General features: G+C 39.1%; 1 protein-coding gene across 2 annotated transcripts in view; it reads right to left on the bottom strand.

Moving 5' to 3' along the window:
• The window catches only part of MEGF10 (multiple EGF like domains 10), a 108,603-nt gene that overhangs the window by 70,912 nt on the left and 16,729 nt on the right, over positions 1-20,962 (bottom strand). For both annotated transcript variants that reach the window (XM_054186703.1, XM_054186704.1), the window contains exons 2-4: positions 11,541-11,672; positions 8,658-8,759; positions 7,143-7,243 (exon numbers count right to left, since the gene is read on the bottom strand). In XM_054186703.1, the coding sequence (XP_054042678.1) occupies positions 7,143-7,243; positions 8,658-8,759; positions 11,541-11,656 (319 nt within the window). In that variant the 5' untranslated portion in view covers positions 11,657-11,672. The remainder of the gene's footprint in view (positions 1-7,142; positions 7,244-8,657; positions 8,760-11,540; positions 11,673-20,962) is intronic.

The raw sequence follows: 20,962 nt of genomic DNA, 5'->3' as shown, positions 1-20,962 counted from the left end.
AGCAGTGTAAAGAAGCACCAAAACCCCACTGGCAGCAGTAAATTGCATAAGTCATATCTTCTTCTTTTGTAAGGCAAAAATCAATTATCATATGAAAAGCAATCTGAGCTCACTCTTGTGTATTTCCTTTTACAACTCATTTCCCCTTTTCTTCTGTATCTTATTGTTTCCTTCAAAGTCTTTAAAATCTTGCCTTGTCCAAGTTACAGGTCTGTTTCAGTGGATCGCACCCTTTCATTTTCTTAAAAAACAAAAGGTAGACTTGCTCTTTCTGATTATAGAGAATCAGCATGCTTATAGTATCTATATCTGCTGCTGTGTGTGCAATTCCATGTAGCAGCCCTTTCTGCCCCATGGGAGGAGCTGCCCCATGCACGGGACACAAGTCCACCAGGCTGCTTGAGCTCTGTTCCCACCTTGGTCGCAGGCACTGGTACTTCTGTAACCAGCTGAATGAACCTTCTTCCCCTGCTGAGGAAGCTCAGCAAAGAGAATCAGTGTCAAAATACCTGTGTAACCCACCCACATCATCAATACCATTATTACAGCAAGCTAAGCGATGTGAAGCAAGGACTTGGACAACATGCTCACAGACATGCTTTAGCACCACAGCTTCAGGATGGGAGCTCATACTAGAGGGATTAAGCCAGTCATGCTAGATGCATAGAACGTATAATGCAATTTTAGGTCAAGTTGCCACTTCCAAACACTTTTCACGTGTCTCATACTGATATCAATGAAGAGCGGGAGATGGTGCTCCAGCTCAAGAGAAGATTGCAATTCAAATGCCTACTTACATGCTGATGGGCTACAGCACACCTGCTGTGGTGCAAATGTGGATTGCCTCTCCATTGCTACACCTACTTAAAGTATTACAACTGAGCGGAGTAACTCCCACGCCTCATATGACTTCCACTTCAGAACTAGGGCATATATGAAGAGTGGAACATTCCAAGACTTGAAATTTCTGAATAGCATATTATGAATCTGCTCCCCGTGCTTAAGAAAGTGACATGAAGTTATTTCATTATTATTTCATATATATTAATATATCATATAAATTATTTCATTTATAAAGTTATTTCACCATAGACAACATTTAGACAGCTGTGCACTGCATTATCTGATGTTAAAAGAAGATACAGAAGAACTTCCAGTAATAATATTTTTAATGCAAGTTTAATGCAAGTTTAATGCATTTTGATCTTTCATTTTGAGAAGCCAGACATAAATCAATTAATATAAAAAAGCTTGAAATATTTTGACTGTAATTATGCACGTAAGTAAATGACCAGGAGAATGAACTATAGTTCCACAATTAGACTTCCACCTTTTAAACAAATTAATCATACCATCAAATGAGCAGATACCTGAAATCATATCTGATTTCATGAGATTTCATAACTGACATTTATTAAATAAAATTCCTATCAACTTTACAGACAATGCATTTTAGGAAGACTGGAAGAGTATCTGAACTGGGCCTGCTTTTTGGATTGTAAGTAGATCTCCATATTATTTCTTTCAGGTAAGACTTTCAACAAAAGAAGTCATACTGCATGTCTGACTGTGCTTTGTGTTTAGCATTTCTGCTAATATCACTCTATCCTGATCTGGACACCCAGTCTTTGAAAAGAGCAAATTGAAGCAATATATAAATTTAAAAAAAAAAATTTAAAAAGATTCTTTAGCTGTTGAAGTTCTCAAAATGTTGTGAATTACATTTGAATGCACAAGCCATTTTAGACTGGAAACAGAAAAAAAGAGCCTCTTCAACATATTTCACAAGGCTTAACTTCAGCTTCCTCAAAAGTAATTAAAATAAGGTCCCTCGGCACTTATCATTCCAAATAAAATTCAAACACCTTTTAAACTGTATTATAAATGTGTTTTTTCAAACAAATTCTCCACTTCCATACTGAATGCTAGACCATATACATTGGTTAATCCTTTTTTCCTATGCTTGATAAGTAGTTGCTATTAAAGTGAGTGATGCCCAGTCATGCATTAACATAAATGGTTTGTTTTCTATTTCATGTGTAGAGGAAATTCAACCAGCATAATTCTGCTTTAATGTTCTTAGAAATGTGCCACACTGTCAAAAACTGTATGTGAAGTTAATGTTCAAGCTACCAAAATGCTACTAGGATCGGTCAGCCTCTGTGTGTGTGTCAATCTGCAACAAAGTCACCAGAAGATATCTTAAAGTCTTTGAATGCTTTCATTTCAGAAACATGCTAAAAATTGAATGGACTTTGTAAATGTGGAAAAAATAAAGAACAACATTGCCCTTTTTGTAAAAACTTCTCAGTCTGTAGCTCAGCCTAGCATCTGTCTGCCAAATCTCCTAGGGATTGCCACTGATATTAGGATTTTGAATAAATATGAGACTAAGTCAATTACTCAACAGACATTCTGAGGCCAAGAGTAAATGCCTTTACAGAACTTAATGGAATGATTCTATCTTTGTATCTGCATATAAAATGAGTTTGGATCACCTCAGAAAGTCCATCAGATCTAAACATTAATTACATACACTGTAATTTTTCAGAGCAAAACTAAATAATCACCTGAGCTCCAGTTAGCCTACTCTTCTGCAGAGGCACTGGCAATAGTGAAGACAGAAGTCAGAAATTTGCACATTATTTGTATCCTTTACAAACAGGAATTACATGAGGAGGGCACAAACCATGGTAATACTGGAAGTATTAACAGATATCTTCATGCTTATAAAACGGTCCAAGTACTGACCCCGTATAATCTTGGAATTGAAACTAAACTACAATTTTTTTACCCACCTGAACACAAACCCATATGGCACAACTAATAAAACAAAGGATAATTTTTCTATTCAGCATGACTGAACACTGCTTGCCATGATAAATCTGCAATAGAATATATCTATACTGGCCAAAAGTTATACACACAAAAAAGGTGTCTATTATAATATTTGTTAAGATTATTTAAAACTTCCCCAAGAGGTTCCCTGAAAAGCTTCCAAAGGCTGCAGATGGAGGCTGACTTCTGATGCCACTTTGTTTCTTACTAATAGTGATGTAAATGCAGCATCATTTCAACAAACTCAGAAACATTGGAAAGACAGGTATCTTTGTTTTTTAAAACTTATGATTGCTGTAGTGGGGTGGTCTTTTCCGTAAAACTTTTAACAGATATCTACTTCTAGTGTGACTGTCGTCTTCTTATCAATGGCATTAGTCAAAAGAAGAGGATGCTAAAATTCTGTATCAGAGTTTGGACAGGTTACAATACAACAGTTATTTTTAATTTGGAGAAAAACAAACTAAACTAAAATTTCCGTATAAGTGATAGGAAAGGCCTCTTTGTATATTTTCCACATATATTTATATATTACACACACATACACACATATATATATATTCCATATATATATATATACTGAATCCAAAGACAAAACACAAAAAGGAATTTTCATCAAAAAGTGAAAACACAAGTTTCACCTATTGAAAGTTTTCAGGAGCACATATGGAAGTCAGTCATAATTCCACAGAAATTTCGTATCCTAAGATGAATTCAAATTCATCTGTTCAGACTGGACTCCAAAAGACTCAAAATACCCCACTTATATTTCAGACAGTGCTGTTCTCCAGCTGTTGGCCATTCTTTTCCTTTGCAGATACAGCATTTACAGACTTAGCAACATGAGGCTGGTACATTCATTCAATTCTTTATGCAGTGACAAATAATTCTCCATTATAGTAAGGACAGTAAGTCTCCACTAGTAAGGACTACCTTTAGGGCAATAGTGACAGGTGAGTATTCACGCTATAGATTCCTAATTATTATTTTAAAAAAGAAGTCACAATATTTCAGTTCATCACTGTGCTCACTGAAGTGTTGAGTCATACCAAAATCATCTACCAGTAGAATTTTCTAATTGAGCTCTCTAAATTGAGAAGTCACATAAAGGGACAAGCAAACAACAAAACATCAACAGGACCACAAATATTTTGGCCTTTTAGAAGCATCCTATATCGTCCACTAAGTAAAAAATAATCCGCACTGCATGGAAAATAAAACTACCCTAATGGAAAGGTTGTGTGCATCGTGGAGCAGCAACAGCATAAAAGAAGGTATCTGCAGCACTTCAAATGGCTTTGATTCTCTTCTGTCTTTGCATATAAAAAAGGGGGGAGGTGTTTTTCAATGTGGTTGCCATTTTCTTGCAGAAAAGATTTATGTTGACTTTTTGCCACTGATATTTCTGCTATGATGACACAGCAGAAGAGTACTCCCTATATCATTATCTCTTACCATCTGATCTCAGCTGACAGCACCACACTCGCTTTCCAAGTTAAACTGGATGACTACCATTATCACAACGTATGTAGGCATTATCTACTCTACTGTGTACAAGTTCACTATGAAGAAAGCTGGTTGCAACAACAGAAAGCATGAAATATTTGCTGCCACCTATTAACCACTGAGCTCCTCCTTAGCCCTGAATCCTCAGCTTCAGTTCAAGACCATGAAGACTGAAAGTTTCTCAATGCCTTCCGGAGTCAACCATTACAGAATCAAATAAATGCAAAGTTAGCTCCACTGAAAGATCTTCAGTTTTACAGAATTTGAAGTCTGAAGCATTCCAAAATTGCTTCAGAAGTCAGAGCAGAGATGTCCTGAATATCAGCATTTGGGATCTTTTTATATAGTAACAGTAAAAAATTAGTACATCCAATGTGATCTGAATTTATAAGGTTCTGAGTACTACTATGTTGATATAGAATTAATTTACTACATATACTATAGCTATGTAAAAGCTGTAGTTACATAAGAGACTCATCATCACGCTTCTCGTGATCAGTCTTATATACTTCAGGAAGTATACAACTTGTGAACTGTTATATACTTCAAAAAGTATACTACTTAATAAAAAAAATAAATATGACCATTACTATATGCTTGTATAATAAACAAATGTAGTTAGACATTGGTTCCTGTAAGTCCAATACATACACGTCAAAAAGGCTGAAAAAATTGCCAACCTGATCTCAGATAGATCCACCCATCAGATAGATCTGATCTATCATCAGATACATCTTTTTTCTAAAAAGTTGGTTTTTAAAAATATCATTTTCACCGTGCTTTTTCATGTGCAGAAAACACTTTAAATCAAATATCTTACTGTTGCATTTTCAAATTCCAGTAAATGTTGTAAAACAAAAATATAAATGAGGATAGTGTGACATGTTATGACATTCATGGGGTATAATTTTCCAGGGATATAAATAAATCCTGTTGGTCACTTCCAGTATGCACCTCACAACAAGCAGAAAGGCACAAATTAAGAAACTATTTTGCATTTGTATTGAATAAATAAATTTAATGTACATACTGATAGTGATTTTCAGACTCTTGTTTATCAGTAAAGACCAAAGAGTTATCCACCACACTCTCATCTCCTAAACTGGGTTGCAAAATCCAGCAGCAATGACAAATTTCTTGTTATCTGTTACTTCACAGGATGTTTTCCCGGATAAGCTTCTTCACACCTTGAGTGCTATCCTTCACCCTGTCATTATAGCCATAAGGCAGACAATAAAGCAATGAACGACATAACTCCATTTTTCTCATTCTCGGCTGAGAAAAAACACCAGGTAAAGCAGTGTGCCTTTGAGAGGTAGGCTGAAAACATGCTGTTAGCGAGCCAGCCTTTTGCACATGCCTTGGTCCAGGTCCCACTTTGGGTTGGTGGGAGGTTGCCACTGGGCTCCCCGCGCAGACCAGCCGAGCCGGGGTTTGACTTGGGGACATGGCACGGAGCTTCACATGAGAGGAGCTAAAGCAGCCGCCAAAACAGCTCACATGCTGTGGCTTTCCCAGTAAGATGGGCTTTTTGCTTTTTCTCTCTTGGCAAGGCTTGCCAGTTGGTTGCCTGTTTAGAAACTGGGCAGCAAGCCCAAGGGGAGCCCTGCAGCCCAGAGTCTCCAGCCTCTCGCCAGTCTGCTCTTAGAGGGACCCACATTTCTGAAAAACTTAAACTATACTGCCTCAGTCCCTCTGACATTGTTTGTTAAGGTTCTGCAGGTTTTTTAAATCTCATTATTAGAAGAGCTGAAGCAAAAGCAAGGAATGGATGTATCTGCTGTCCACTATAATGCATGCCTTTTCTGTCTCCTAAAATTAGTAAAAGTATATGCACAGGTCAACATCACAAATGATGTTACAGACAAAAGATTTTCCCAGATGAGTCCAGTTTTTCAAGGAGATGAAAAGACAAAGAGATTTGTTTCCCTGACTTCTGGAAGACCTACCGTTGCAGTCCGTGCTGCACATGTGCATTCACAGGGACAAATAATTTGAATTAATTTCAGTTTTAGCCCTACACATTTGCCCTTCTGCAAGGATATGCTGCCCTTCACAAGTGCTTACCTATCACAAGTTCCCTGCTGTCAGTCCTGCCGACACAAGCATTGAGCTACCCAACCCGCTGCACGACTTCGAACAACCCTACGTTAAACTACTAAACACGCTCCCAGGGCTCTGGATTAACACCTGCTCTATTTTCATTCTGCCTTTCTATGCTCTTGAATGATTATCATTTCAAGAATCAGACCTTCCTCGGTCTGCACAATGCCATACAGCAGAGAGAAAGGGAGCTTAGCCAAGGCCACCGCCAGGCTTCAGACACAGCTCTTCCCTCTTTAGACTTAGGAAATGTGGAGACTGGGGAATGGGCCACACAAAAAGGTGGTGCTGCTGCCTTCAAACAGTCATTAAGGTCTCTCTATCTGCAAGAGAAGCTAAGAATAGGGATCAACCAGGGCCCACGCTAAGGAGAAAAACCTTCTGTTTCACTTCTGGTTTTGAATCTCATATTTATTTACTGTGTTGGAAAATGCACTGACACTTGTGCTGTGCATTTTCCATACGATCATTAGCTAGAATCACATCAAGACTGGTTACTTAGACATGTGAGATCCAATTATCCTGTCATTTGCATATGCACAACACCAATTGATTTCGACGAGAGCTGCACGTGCACCACTAATGAATAACCGAGCCCCCATAACTCAGCTTCCACAGGTCGCCCATTAAAAAGGAGTCAAACCAGCATTGTGATAAACATACGGAATTTCAAAGCAAAAAGAAGCTAAACTTACGGACACACATTTCCCTGCTTTCATAAAATCCAGGACAGCACTGGGATTTACGCCTGTACATCGTTTTTTCACCATGTCTGTAGGCAGTACGGTAACTGATCCTAAATAAAAGAATAAATGGTTGTTACATATAATTCATGGTTCAGAAACAAAAATATATTGTTACACATTTTAAAAAAATTCAGGTATCAGTAAGAGGAGAGAAATAAAGTTTAAAGAGACATTGATTTATCTGTTGCTGAGTTCAAGACCCCTAGTGGTTCCTCAACAAGCACTATGTCCATGGGTGGCCAGACAGCAGGGAAAAAAGTTAAGGATTTTGGCTACTTAACTAATATGCAAACCAGAGCATCACTGCCTTTGCCATTAGCATCCCCTGTGGAGGCTAAAGGCCAGCAATACAAATCAGTTTGCTGGATCATTACAGCTATCAGTTTGCAAGGGAGAGACTTGTGGGGATCAGCCGGCTGCGACTGAGCCAGTTTTTTAGGGGCAGAGATGTCATGAGAAGAGAAGTTCTGGTTACGGCAAGAGATGGAAGAGCTCAAGGGAGAGCTCGGACCTCCTGGGCATCCGGTAGCGCTGAGCACCTCATGCCAGGGGGGAGGCTGCCTTTTGCCGAGCACAGCCCTGCAGGGCAGTGGTGAGCAGCACACACAGAGAAATCAGCACATAAACCCATCAAGAACTGCAGAAAATATAGCTTCCTTCTGACACCAGCAGGTAGTATTTATCAGAGTCAGGCTCTCCCACTGCTCTCTCCCCTCTGCTCCTCACTGTGTCCATAAATCCCCCCCCCTCAGCTCTCCTGGCACTGACCACATATTCCACCAAGCAGTAAACACGTCCCCTCAACACCTGAGAGAGTCTGAACTCACAGCAAGAAACAGCTCGCATACAAATGGCATCATAGGTAAACAAAGTGTAATCTCTCTTTGAACTCAGTATTTGCTTTTTACGTACTATCCATACTGATCTGTCTCTTCCAGTTGCTGTGCCCGAGGGAGCCTTTCCCACTGCTGATGGTTCATACTTACGGGCATATTCCTCTGAGGAAAATGCTTTTTACAGCTGTGAACAGCTTTTAATCATTCACCCCTTGCTTCCTTTCTGCAAGCACAAGGAGTTTCCTTTAACGAATCTTTATTTTCCTTTCAAGTAGTGTACACTTCCCCCAGAACATAAGGTTGCAAGCAGCAAGGGGTCTCTCATGACATTTCTAAACAAATACACCTTGCAGGGTCTGGGGAATTTAATTTTGTGCATTGCATGCTTTTTCCCAACCTGTTCATTTTCTGTTAGCCCTCCGTTGAATGATACACACCAAACTGCTAACAAAACATACAGGACATTGCTTGGACACGCATTTTCCAGTTGACACAGACCACAGCAGTTAGACAGACTAGTCACTATAGCTAAAACATCCTACATATCATGCTCGATTTTGACAAACACACAATCTTTACAAATATTTACAATATCAGCAGTTTGACAACATTAACAATTATACATCACCTGTGTCGTGTGCACTTAAACCAGTTTAGGATGTCAGTACAGCTGGTGTAGTAAATTTGATCAAAAGGATGCGGATATGACTCTTGCACTGTAACTGAATAGCTGGGGGGAGAGAGAGAAAAAGCAGACAGATTATAGAGCAAGTCCTTTATAGTACAGTCTGATTTAAGTAAATCCTGATGTAGAAAGGAATAAATACAACAAAATACTCACATGCAACAAAAATTCACATACAGTTCAAGCTTAAGTGAGCTAACTTTATAAAACAGAAGGTATCAATTGAAAGGTTTTTCTTCAACCAAGCAAAGAAAAATATATATGCAGAGAGCTGTGCGTCTCATTTGATGAAAAAGTGCCACTAGACATTTAAAGAAAAGTAATGTAAGCCTAAAATTAAACAAAAACCAAAATACCTGAGTTTCAAATTAGCAGTAAATTGAATTAGTGTGTAATATGTCTTCTCCTGTGGCAATAAATTTTTGCTAACGTTACTGGATAGCTGTAAAACTAGTTAAGAGCCAGAATATGAGGTTTCTTCTGTTATCATACAAAACAGAAAAATCTCACTGGATTTTCTGAGAAATTTCTTTTTAAAACTGTAGCTATATCCATAGCAAAACATCTCCTTCGGTAGTGGAAAGGTCTGCCAATGTATTTATATGCTAACTGATTGTGAGCACAGAAATACACCTAATTAATAATTACTGAAAAATAGTGTAACAATTATGCCACCAAACAGCCTATTCGGCAATCAGAAATTATAAAATATTAAAGTCCATACCTTATTTTGTTTACTGGCTGATTTTTAATACATAATCTTTTTTTTTTTTTTTTTTTCAGAAATGTTTTATCGAAGTCCTATTATTCTTTTCTGCCAAATTATAAGCACAGTGTCCTAGAAATAAAACTATGCTCTGAACTCCAGAGCCTCCAGAGCTGCCAGTGGGGCAAGAGGAACAGAGCCCTGTTGCAAAAGAGAGAAATATTGAATCACCCTTGAAAACGCCTCAGCAGGCTGTTTGTGCTGGCAGCCAGTCAGTCCTTGATTGCGCAAGGGGTTTAGAAAATACGGGAATGCATGGCAAGTTCCTGCAGCAGGAATAATTCCCAGGACCAGCCAAAACACTTACAAAGTGTGTAGCTTGTCTGGCTTTGACGCACTTTCGCTCGTGCCCTCTTTGACCTCTTAGCACCTATTGCAGAGTAATAGCCACAGTCTCTGCTTCCTCCTGTCATCGCGTGTACTGAGGGAAAACACACCCAGACCCACTTACTCCAACTGCCCAGACCTTACTCCCTGTTTTCCCTATGTCCACAGGAAGGCAAGCAACCCTAATCCATCCAGCTGTCCGACCTAGTCCGACAAAAAGTTGGTGGGGCGCCGACACTTGCCTGAGGCTCTGCGCTCTTTGTTTCAGGCAGGGCATGCTCTACCCCTTCTTGCTGTGACGGCGATTCGTTTGTAAAAAAGCGTTTTATTACTAGCTGGGGTAGGTTTATATAAAGCACATAGCACTGCCAGTGACAGCAGCAGTAAAGAGATTGTATCTGGGGTTTTCCTTTTTCATGCTTATGTACTTTTGCCGCCTGCTCTAAGCAACAGCGTGAATGTTCCCTTAAGTTTACTCGGGGTTCCTCCCCATTTCTGAGACTCAGCAAAAGAAGGAAAGTAGTTCACGCAACAAAATTGGCATGCTTGCTAGATATATTTTTCTTTCTGCAGACTTTGATTAGTCTGTTTTAAAGCACATTCTGTAATGTAAATAGCTATATTTGGGGTTTTTTCCCACTTTGTTTTCACTATGTTGTAGCTTCCCTCAAAATCACATTTTTCTATAAAAACTGCAAACAAAGCATACACAATATAGAGCAGTATCTAGTAAGGTTGTAGACACATGCCTGAATACTGTAAACAGGTATTTATTATGGTAACTACTTCACATACAGATTGTTGTACAAGCCAAATTATGCACAACAGTACAAACAGAGACTCCAAATTCTTCACATGAAGCTCAGATAAATTCCTGGGGAAAGTCCTTAAGTGATTTTTTTTTTTTTAATATATAGAGGTTTTATAAAAATGTAAATAAATGTTTACATTTTCTTTGTAAAGATTTAGCATCAGCAATCACAAATAAATGTACAGTGGGTTAGCTGCACTCCCAGTGATTAAACATAAAACACAGTTTACCTTATATGCAGGGAATCAGCAGTCTAGCTTATCAATCATGGGAATAATAATATCAACAACAACAATAATAATGAAACCCTAAGGCTTGATTTCACTACTACAACGTTTACACAAGAAAAGAAGTAGAGCAAATGTTGGTGGCTCAATCTCTCCTACCTATTGCAGCATTCTCTTTGAAATTAACACAAAATTGGGTGAATGAATGGACCAACTAAATTGATGAATTTCCTTCTGTATGTTATCAATTTATGAACCCCATCAAAAAAATTAAACAACAAATCTTAACTCGGATTCTGTGACTGTTGAATAGGAAAGAATCAGCATAATCAAATTTGGCCAAACTCCAATATCGTTAATTATATTTTGCATATTAAAAGCTTCTTTTCACTGGAATTGGAAAAAGCTATTTTTATTCACTTCTTGTACCCAGATGGTTGTGTAACATTGCTGGTGCCACTGTAGTATTTTTTGCATCCCAACCCCTACTGCAAAGATGGCTGCATTTGAGCCCAGTGTGAAATAGCCCTTCACTTATCCATGAACTTACTTTGCCCATATAGCAATGCAAATTTTCTTTTCCCAGTTCATCACTCAACTGAAAGCTTCAAACCATTTAAATTGTGCCAAGTAAATCAAAACACAGTTATTACAATCAGAATTTGTATCACGTATCTTCCAGAAGAAAATATTACCTTTCCCAGTGGCTACACACATTGGGATCTTCCAGATTCAAAGACAAAGTTGTCCCCATCCAATGGTACAGCAGTATGACAGGGAAGCCAAAAAAGGAATTCGAATGAAGAACCATATTTCCAAAAAGGTGTCTGTAAGAAAAAATATTTATATCACATTAACAATATTATACAAACGATAAAGGAGCTAAAACTATTGAGCTACATAAGGATGTCTAAGCAACCTGGGGCCGGGGCCAGCAAGAGGGATGATGCCCAGGGTCTGCTCGGGAAAGGCTGGGCACTCCCTTGACCTGGCTGTCTCCATGAACTGCCTTCGTACAGGACCCAGGCAGCAGCATCACACGGACAGATGCAAGTCAGAGGAACAAAACGCAATATAAAGATGTTCTGCAGGACTCAAGGGGTGGCAGTGTTTATTTTTTAATGCAAATATATAAATGTAATTACATATATGCATGAATACTCCTTATCAGTTCTACAAGATGCTAAACAACAGTACAATGTGAGCTCAGGACTTCCTAAAAATGGCACGATGCTTTTACTAACTATCCTATAATCCTCATGCAAACAAATTAATTAATCAGGGGAAGGGTTGAAATGACTTTGCTTTACATTTTAAGGAACAGACTCACATGTTAGTCTGCATTGTAACTGCTCTTTAAAGTTGAATTCCCAATACAGTCTGCAAAAATACCTGCTCCTCTGCCAGTTGTACCATTCCCAAATAGAATAAACATTCTGCTCACAAAGAAGTTATAGTAATAACATAAAAATCTAAAAAAATTATCCTAACTCTTTGACTAGGTCTATCTTTTTTTCCAAGTAAATTATTTTATTTTGCATACTGAAACACCTTTAATCCAACCAGCCATTAATCCACAAATGCCAGAATGAACGCTGGTAACAGGCAACTCGTAATGATTTAAGCTACTGTATTTCCCTTTCAGTGAACGTTTCACCTTATACCCTCATTTTCACACAAATTTTAACACTATGTGGCTACAGAGATCACCAAAAAAAAAGGAGATCACTCAGTCTAATCTGTAGTATAATAAGAAGATAATTTCTAATAAATACGTTTGTTTTGAAATAACACACATATTTTTAAGGAATTAAGTTAATCAGAAATAGAAATTTCTTACTTTAAATATTATGGAGCAGAATAAATCAAACCACACAAACAACTTTATTTTAAGAGGAAAAAGTCAACCGGGCCATGAAAAAAAAATAGAGATAAAATAGTCTTATTTTACAGTACCTTCTTCAGAAGTCAGCATAAAAAAGCACACAAAAAGAAACTATTGTATTTAAGATACCAGAGGATATAGAGATGATCCCATTTTGCTAAATCCCTGTTGAAAATTCAGGGCTGCTGAAAAACATTTCATGGTCTGTAACTTTCTCTTCATGCACACTGCTTAGCTGAGTACTCAATGTGCACTTGTTTAAAAAGCAGTAAAAGCAGCTGTATTTTCAGCGAATAACTTCAACACAGTAGTGATTTCCTTCATTGAAAATAGTCACTTTGATTATGCAAACTGCATTTCCTTTTTTTCTTTTATTCTCAATCTCAGTAACTTTCCTTTGGATACATTCAGCAAAATTTAAAATTAAAAAAAAATAAATCATTTGCATGAACCCCCTAGTGTAAAACTTGATTGCATTCCAGATCTTTTGCTTAATTATTAAGGAAAATCAAAACAGAAAATCAGTACAACTGATTAGCATTGCTAAAGTGTTTATATTAGCAATAAAAATGTAGATGACTCATTTAACTCTTGCCTTTTACAGTTTGCACTGATGCCCTGTTCAGAGATTCACTTTTCTTATTATATATTGCTTAAATTATCTCTACCCAATAGTACATCAGTATCTTCTACATATACATAGTACCTGTGTTTTAAGTACTGAAAACGCTGATGTTGGAGAATGTTTTCTCTATGCAAATTAGTGATTAGTAGATGTATGAGAGAGTAAATAACTCATGCTAAAACAGAAAGCTCCTCTGACCTCGTACCACATATTGTATAATTTATGTTCCTGAGCCATAAACGGGAATTTTGCTACCAGGCATCAAGCTTTCTACTGTGAGTAGCACCATTGACCTCCACGAAATAGAACTTCAGAGGTAAACGGTTGTTCCCGAAATGCTCTCCAATATCTAGCAACATGTTTGCATATATGCAGGGAGGGAGGGGGGGGAAATAAAAGGAGATATTTTTTAAACTTCATATAGGAGTTAGCAAATCTGACTTCATAACCTTACTAACCACACAACAAATTTAACCTAGCCCACGGTGGTTTACTGCCAGGTCTTTCTTCCACAAAAGCACACAACAGAAGACGTATGTCTCAACGGAACACAAAAATCTTATTGCCCCTCCGCATTTTTTATACTGTTCGAGGCAAAAAACTTTAGTTGATTAAGCTGCATCTTTACTCTCATCTGGGCAGGATCTTTAAGGCGGGTCCCATTCAATATGACGTCTGTTTCGCTCAGAGACTTCCCTGTTTCCCTGGACTTTAATACAGGCCCATGGTTTAAAAATGTTAACGGGAAAGCAGTGCAGCTGCATGAGGCAACCATAGACTACTCCCCTAAATTTCTGTAATCTAATTAAGGACATTTAGCTCATTACACGTTTATTACATCAAAGGAGGATATTAATAGTCATCAGTAATAGTCACATTAAAAAATTAATCTGATCATTCCAAGGCATATTATAATTACTAACAAGCTCATTTTAGTACGGTGTAACAGGTGTACAGGTATCCCAAAAATATACTGCCATAAATTACAGGTACTCCCCTAAAATTCTTTTTAATGTGAGCAACTACATAAAATGCATTTGTCTCACGAGTCAGCAGATGAAAAAGCCTCTATGCACCATATAAACACAGACAGTTAACCACTACTACACATCACCTGAGATTTGCAGACACTTTCTCTACCACTAGCAACTGTGTTGACAGTTTTGCACATCTTTTGCTGTCGTTTGTGGTTTTTTTTTTCCCTGTAGAGTTTAAGATCAAAACCAGAGTAAGAACGGATAACTAAAAAAGGCAAACAAATGCTTCTCCACTATGTAGTGAAAATTCAGACACAATTGCAAACTAATCTCTCCACCCACCCACAGCAGAGCCACAAGCAAACTCAGGGGATGCAACTCTCCCTCAGATTTGTCATACCAAAAGGTAAATAAATATGAGGGGAACTCTCCAGAGTAAAACAACGCAAAACATAAAAGAAATAAAGGTTGCTCAAGGCTGCGAACAAGTACTTTTTGGTCAGCAAAATCAAGTGCTGCTGGTGAATTAAGCAGGATTAGAACTGCATGAGCAACAGAGAATAGTACGATGCAGTTGCTAACACGACATAATGGACCCAAGACCAAGGGAAATGCTGATGTAGCTTTCTCATTATTGTTGCAAAAGCATTTTTACCACCGCAACATAAAAAATGCAGCAGGAACATGCCATTTAGTTAGAAGACAAACTTCAGAATAGTAAGAGCTTTTCATACTCTGTCATGGTACCTCTAAGGTTTTACAACACTCATTTCTGCTTTTCCGCAGCAATATGGCGGAGGTATGTCAAACTTTTCCCTGGGCTGTAATCCCATGGGCTGTTCTTATTTACATGTACATTGCATTAGCCTGCATGTACAGCAAATGCTGTTTTTTTTAAAAAAAAAATCTTCATTCTGTCCATCACAGTTAACCTTTCAGACTGAACTGTAAACCACACTGTCACTACTGCAGAGGCCCTTGCTGGTGCCTCTGCCTTCACACTCTCCAGAGCATGACAAAGCCAGCACCCCATAACAGACTTTGTGACTGCTACCTGCAACTGGAAATCACAGCTCCAGAGGAGATAAAGACTTTTTCTAAAGATATTCCAGTGAAGAACTGTTGGGTCCTTCACTTCCTCCATAGTGTTTTTTCATAACATTGTACTCTCCTCACTCCTGAGTTTCAGCTCCTCTACCAGGGGCACAATTTTTGTTTATAAAGTCATCTCTTACACTACCGATGTCAGGCAAAGCAGAATTTGAACCTGACCTAGTCTTGTCAATGATGATTAGTCCCATGTTAACTTCTGTGAAAAAAAATGATTGCTTTTATTGATTACATTAGAGAATTAATGGGTGAAGAGCAGAAGGCGTTTTTCCTTTGGAAATCAGTAAATCAGTTTGATGCACTGTCACGTGAAACCTCACTCATAAACTAAATACGAATTAACCTGAATAGAAGCATTATCACAGACCCTAGACTGGCTCAAGAAGTACAATTACGGCAAACATAAATAAAGTGATAATAAATATGTCACTCTGAAGGCATCATTGCCAGTTAGGGGAGCTCAGAAAAGGCCGATATGCAACCCATCTGGCAAGGCTGAGGCTCTACTTGATAGAAAATGTGTGGGATGTAGACAGATAATATGTCAGTTTGCTAAATGATAAACCAATAGTGCACTGAACCGAATGACCCTTTCAGATCCCCCATGATCGAAGACTACAAGGGCCCTTCTTGATGCTGCTTAATCAAATCTGACCCTTTTAGCTCGTGCTTCTTTACAAGAAATAAACCTCACTGCCTCACTGTTCATTTGAACATATGCTAACTGGCAGGTATTCCCTTAGCCACGCACTCACTAACAACGTGACCATGCTGGATGAAATTGCTAAATATATGACTAGCCATAAACCATACTAACCCAATCACTGAGCCCTCCCTCAAAACACAGTATTAATTTCCTTATTTAGAATCCTAGAATTGCCTAGGTTGGAAGGGACGTTTCAGATCATTTAGTCCAACCATCAACCTAACTCTGACAAAAACCATCACTAAACCATATCTCTGAGCACTATGTCCACCTGTCTTTTACATACCTCCAGGGGTGGTGCCTCAACCACTTCCCTGGGCAGCCTGTTCCAATGCTTAATAACCTTTTCAGTGTAAAAATTTCTCTGAATATCCAGTCTAAACCTCCCCTACCGCAACTTGAGGCCATTTCCTCTTGTCCTATCACCCATCACCTGGGAGAAGAGACCGACCCCCACCTCTCTACAACCTCTTTTCAGGTAGTTGTAAAGAGCCATAAGGTCTCCCCTCAGCCTCCTTCTCTCCAGGCTAAAGAACCGCAGTTCCCTCAGATGCTCCTCATAAGACTTGTGCTCTAGACCCCTCACCAGCTTTGTTGCCCTTCTCTGGGTTATTTCATACCCTAGTGCACAAAAGTAACAGCCCCTCCAGTTTCCCCCTTCACACATTTGTTCTTCTGCAAGCTTTTTCACTCCCAAGGTCCCTCTGGGGGTGGCAGCCATTTCTACCAATTAAGACCAGCTTAGGCCTAAAAGCCAACGCAGCCACATGTCAGGCTTCCCTTCACAAAGGCTAGCAGGTCTTGCACAAAGAGAGCACCCCTAAGTCACTCAAAAACAGTTATATCGCAAAGTCTCAAACCTGAGTTAGTATCTAAGATTCAAAGTGAAACAAACTGGCACATTTGAGGAGTCCAAAGGTGTTCAAGATGGACTAAGTTCATGAAATGGAAAACCAGTTAATTTATACTGGTACCTGAAGAATAACCAAATCAGAGGTTGAGTGCGCTGGAACAAGTCTCCTTTATGGGGACAGATAATACTGCTACTTTTTTCAAGTGCCATGTTATTAAGAAAAATAAATCATTAATGAATTGCCATTTTTCTTCAGTTAATAGATTAGACCATTTTTATTTTTCTGTCTCCCTTTAATTACCAGAGGTTTCTAGAAAAATGAGGTTTATTTAATCACAACGTTTGTGTATGTGTTCTGGGTTCATGTGCAATAACTTCCAAATCCATTCATCATTTACACTGGAGTTAACAGAAGGGAAGAAGTACTGAATTGTCAAGTTCCAGAGAATCAACAGATAACCCACAAGTTTGGAGGAGACCAGGCTTTATTTGCCCATAAGTCATCGAAATCTCTGTTTTGAAAGCTATGGCATCACAATCCTTTAAGTAACGTTATCATTTCACAAGGGTCCTCCGGGACTACCTGCTTCCCTGCAAGTCACGCAGCAGTATCTTTTACAAGATTTGTTCTTACTGTAAAAGATCAGATGAGAGTTTCCCCAGGATCTTATGACCTCTTGGGAGGCAAGACTCTTTTTGGCCCTCTAGCTTCTGACGCTGCCATACACCACTTTCACCGTACAGTGAGAGTTTCTGTAGCTGCTAAGCTGGCAGGCATGACATATGCATTTATCAGTCCTCTTTTCCCTCAAATCAGTATTAAAAGGAGAAGGAAAGAAAGTTCAGTGGAAGTCAAGTCTGCACGAGGCAAGGAGGCATGGTAAAGACAAATGCCAGCATGCCGGATCCTTTGCAGATGGACTCATTATTATTCCTCTGAGGCAGGCTGCCAAACATCACAAGCATGGGGTCACTTCACTGTAGCTGTCATTGTCTGCTAAATCAGAGCTCTGTTCATATTAAAAGACTGGGGTTTTTTTAAGGCAGATAACACGTATAGGTCTTGAACATGCAAACCTGTGATTGTTAAGGTTACCTACAGCCCATGGTACCATAAGTTTAAAGATTATTCACATGAGAAGTTGACAGCATGAACTGTTAACAAAAATCTTTTGGCTAAATGTGCAGTCCACTTATTTTCCACCCAGATGAAAGGCTACCAAATAAAGATAGTTAAAGCTGTCTAGAATCCAAACCAAAGTATCTGAAAAGCACACTTTCAGAAGATGAAACAGCAGCTAGAACATAAACCCTGATACACTTTCTGGTCTGGGTATTAGTGGGCAATAATTTATTGTTTTAACTTCAGGTTCTCATACCAAAAAGAAAAGGGAAAATTCCTCAAGATGCTTAATGCTTCTTCATCCCAAGCCAAATAATGAAGCAAGAGTGAGATGAGGAATGACAAACAAAAAGAAACAGTTTCTAAAAATAATTTATAATAAACCAATTTTGTGAACACAGACCACTGATAGTCTTCCCAGGTGTGTCTGTACTGTTGGTGGTAGCATTGCCTCAGGTTCGTATTTTTGGGTAATGGCAATGTGCAGCTTGTCACCAGGGGACAGCTTGGGACCAAGACTAGTTCCCCCTTCCATGCACAGGGAAGGCCACGCAGGAGCCTTGTTTTAGAAATCCCACCTGCAACCACAATCTCTTTCTCTTAAGCATGTGTAGATCTTGGGAGGTTGCTGTTTCCCAGCTGACTGCCTGTTTGAGGGCGAGCTATTGCAGCTGTTTGTTGCCTGCACCCTCCAGCCAGACCTTCAAGGTCTTCCTCCTCCCCTTCCAGCCACTCTCCACAGCTGTGGATTGCCCCGGGGCTGGCCGGCTGCCCCCAGGGAAGCCACAGGCCACGTTTTGGAAGAAAACAGTGGTGGGACGCAGAGACATGCAGGAGCCAGGGGATGGCTGGTGAAGTCAGCTGTCTGGGACAAGGCTACCAACACAGGGACCAGCAGCTTTCAGTCCATGCACAGATGGCACCTATCAGCCCTGGGCATCTTTCCCAGGGTGGCTGTTGACAGTTAACAGTCAGTTAACAGTAACAAAAGCAAATAACACATATTTTAAGAGAGGCTATACAGTAAAGGGCTTGATACAAAAATATCCACACAGACAGACTTCCTTTCCCCTCTCTTCCCCTTTTCTTTTTTTAACCAAGTAACGTGTTCCTTACTGGACCATCAGTCTGTATATTAATCCTAGGGCTGTTTTAATAGTACAGGTGAAGGCTATAAGGCTAGGAGTAAAAACGGCTAAATGCACGTGTTTAAGGAAAGTTATTTCTCAAGTTAGATGTTAGTGGCATGTATGAAACCTGTCTATTACAGAAGAACATGATAAGAAATCTGTATCAAATTTTTAGCGCAGTCCCCTTAAGCAAACAGCATCGCCAGACATCTGACATTTCTTCTTTTTTCTAACGGGAATCATAAGAATGGATATTGTATTCATGGATGCAACTGTGAAAACTTTGTGGTTGCTGACAAGTTGCCTGGGAAAATCCTGTGGTTGCCCAAATACACTGATGCCCTGGTTCCACTGCTGTGGAAATTCTCATTCATGGTTTTACCCTCTCTTGACCGTAGCTTTTGTGACCCTTCTTTTCCTATTATCTCAAGTACCAGCCTTCCAGACACTGTGTCACTTCCCGTTTATTGCCAGCATATAAAGGAGTACAATGACAGGACTCAGACAATTCCTTTAGCTTCCTATGCAATTTAGGATCCATTTCAAATGTGCCTGCCATCCTTTAAAAGTCTTCTGCTTTCTTGTTTCAGCCCTCTTCAAAGACCGCCTCTGTTTCTTTCCTTCCCCCATTACATGCATGTTCTCTTTTTCGACATACATTTTCATCATACACTAGATTCTTCCCATTCCCAGACACAGCCTCCGTTATCACTGACAAAACTATTCAGTCTGCAGCTCCCCACACTTGTCACAGCCTCTCACTGGACCCTTTCATTACAAAAATCAGACATATAACACCCTCATTTTTTTACATCTTCTAGTTGCTAACGAATTGTTATAATTCGTGAACAAATTTGTTCGTAACACTGCTTCAGTTACATTTATCTTTCTTTGTAAATCATCCAAGGAAATGACACTTTGCATATAACGCTCTACAGAAAATAAAGTTGTCATTTCAGTTAGCTCCTGTTTTCATGATTTTGACAGAGCATTTCGCTCTTGTAAATTCTTATCGCAGTACTTTGTTACAGACTTCAGTTTTCAAATGATCTGCTGTTTGGTTTTTTTTTAAAGTTAATTAACTCTGACGCCATCTCATTTTAACAGCTTCTGAACATTTCAATGCATTACTTATCAGCTTTTCTTTTCCACCTCCAGCAAACTAGTTCAAAGCATCTATGAATCATTGCACAAGCCTCCCACGCCCCCCTGCAAAGTAAATCCAAAACGCTCTCGTAGAAGAATGGGGAACCCAGAAATGTTTCCTTTGACACTTGATTCAGTCACTTCCTCCATCTCTTATTTTGGCACCTGCAAAGGTTAGAATGGATGTAGTACTCATGCATTCTTTCCTCAAAGGGGAAAATCTAAGACCACAATGCAAAACCAAAAGAGACTGGCTAATTCTGATTTTTTAACAAAACCACAATTAAAGGGACAAATCCTATTCCCATTAAAGTCAAAGGGAATTCTGCCCTGAACAGCTTTCAGTGAGACTATAATATAAACTGATGAGGCCATCCAATAGTGTGAGCAACACGCAAGACTCTGGTTTTCACAGTAAACTGGTTCAACAACATTGGGAGATCCTTTCAGTGCAACCTTGGGAGTTGATACTAGCTGGAATAAATCTGTCGCAGTTTTGGCCGGATTGGCCAATCAGAATGACAGATGGCCCTCCCCCCGCTCTCTCCTTAGAGAGAAGAGG

Source organism: Rissa tridactyla, chromosome Z (genome assembly GCF_028500815.1).
Source record: "Rissa tridactyla isolate bRisTri1 chromosome Z, bRisTri1.patW.cur.20221130, whole genome shotgun sequence".
NCBI lineage: Eukaryota > Metazoa > Chordata > Aves > Charadriiformes > Laridae > Rissa > Rissa tridactyla.
The sequence above is the reverse complement of the archived record's forward strand: the minus strand, read 5'-3'. Positions and strand labels throughout refer to the sequence as shown.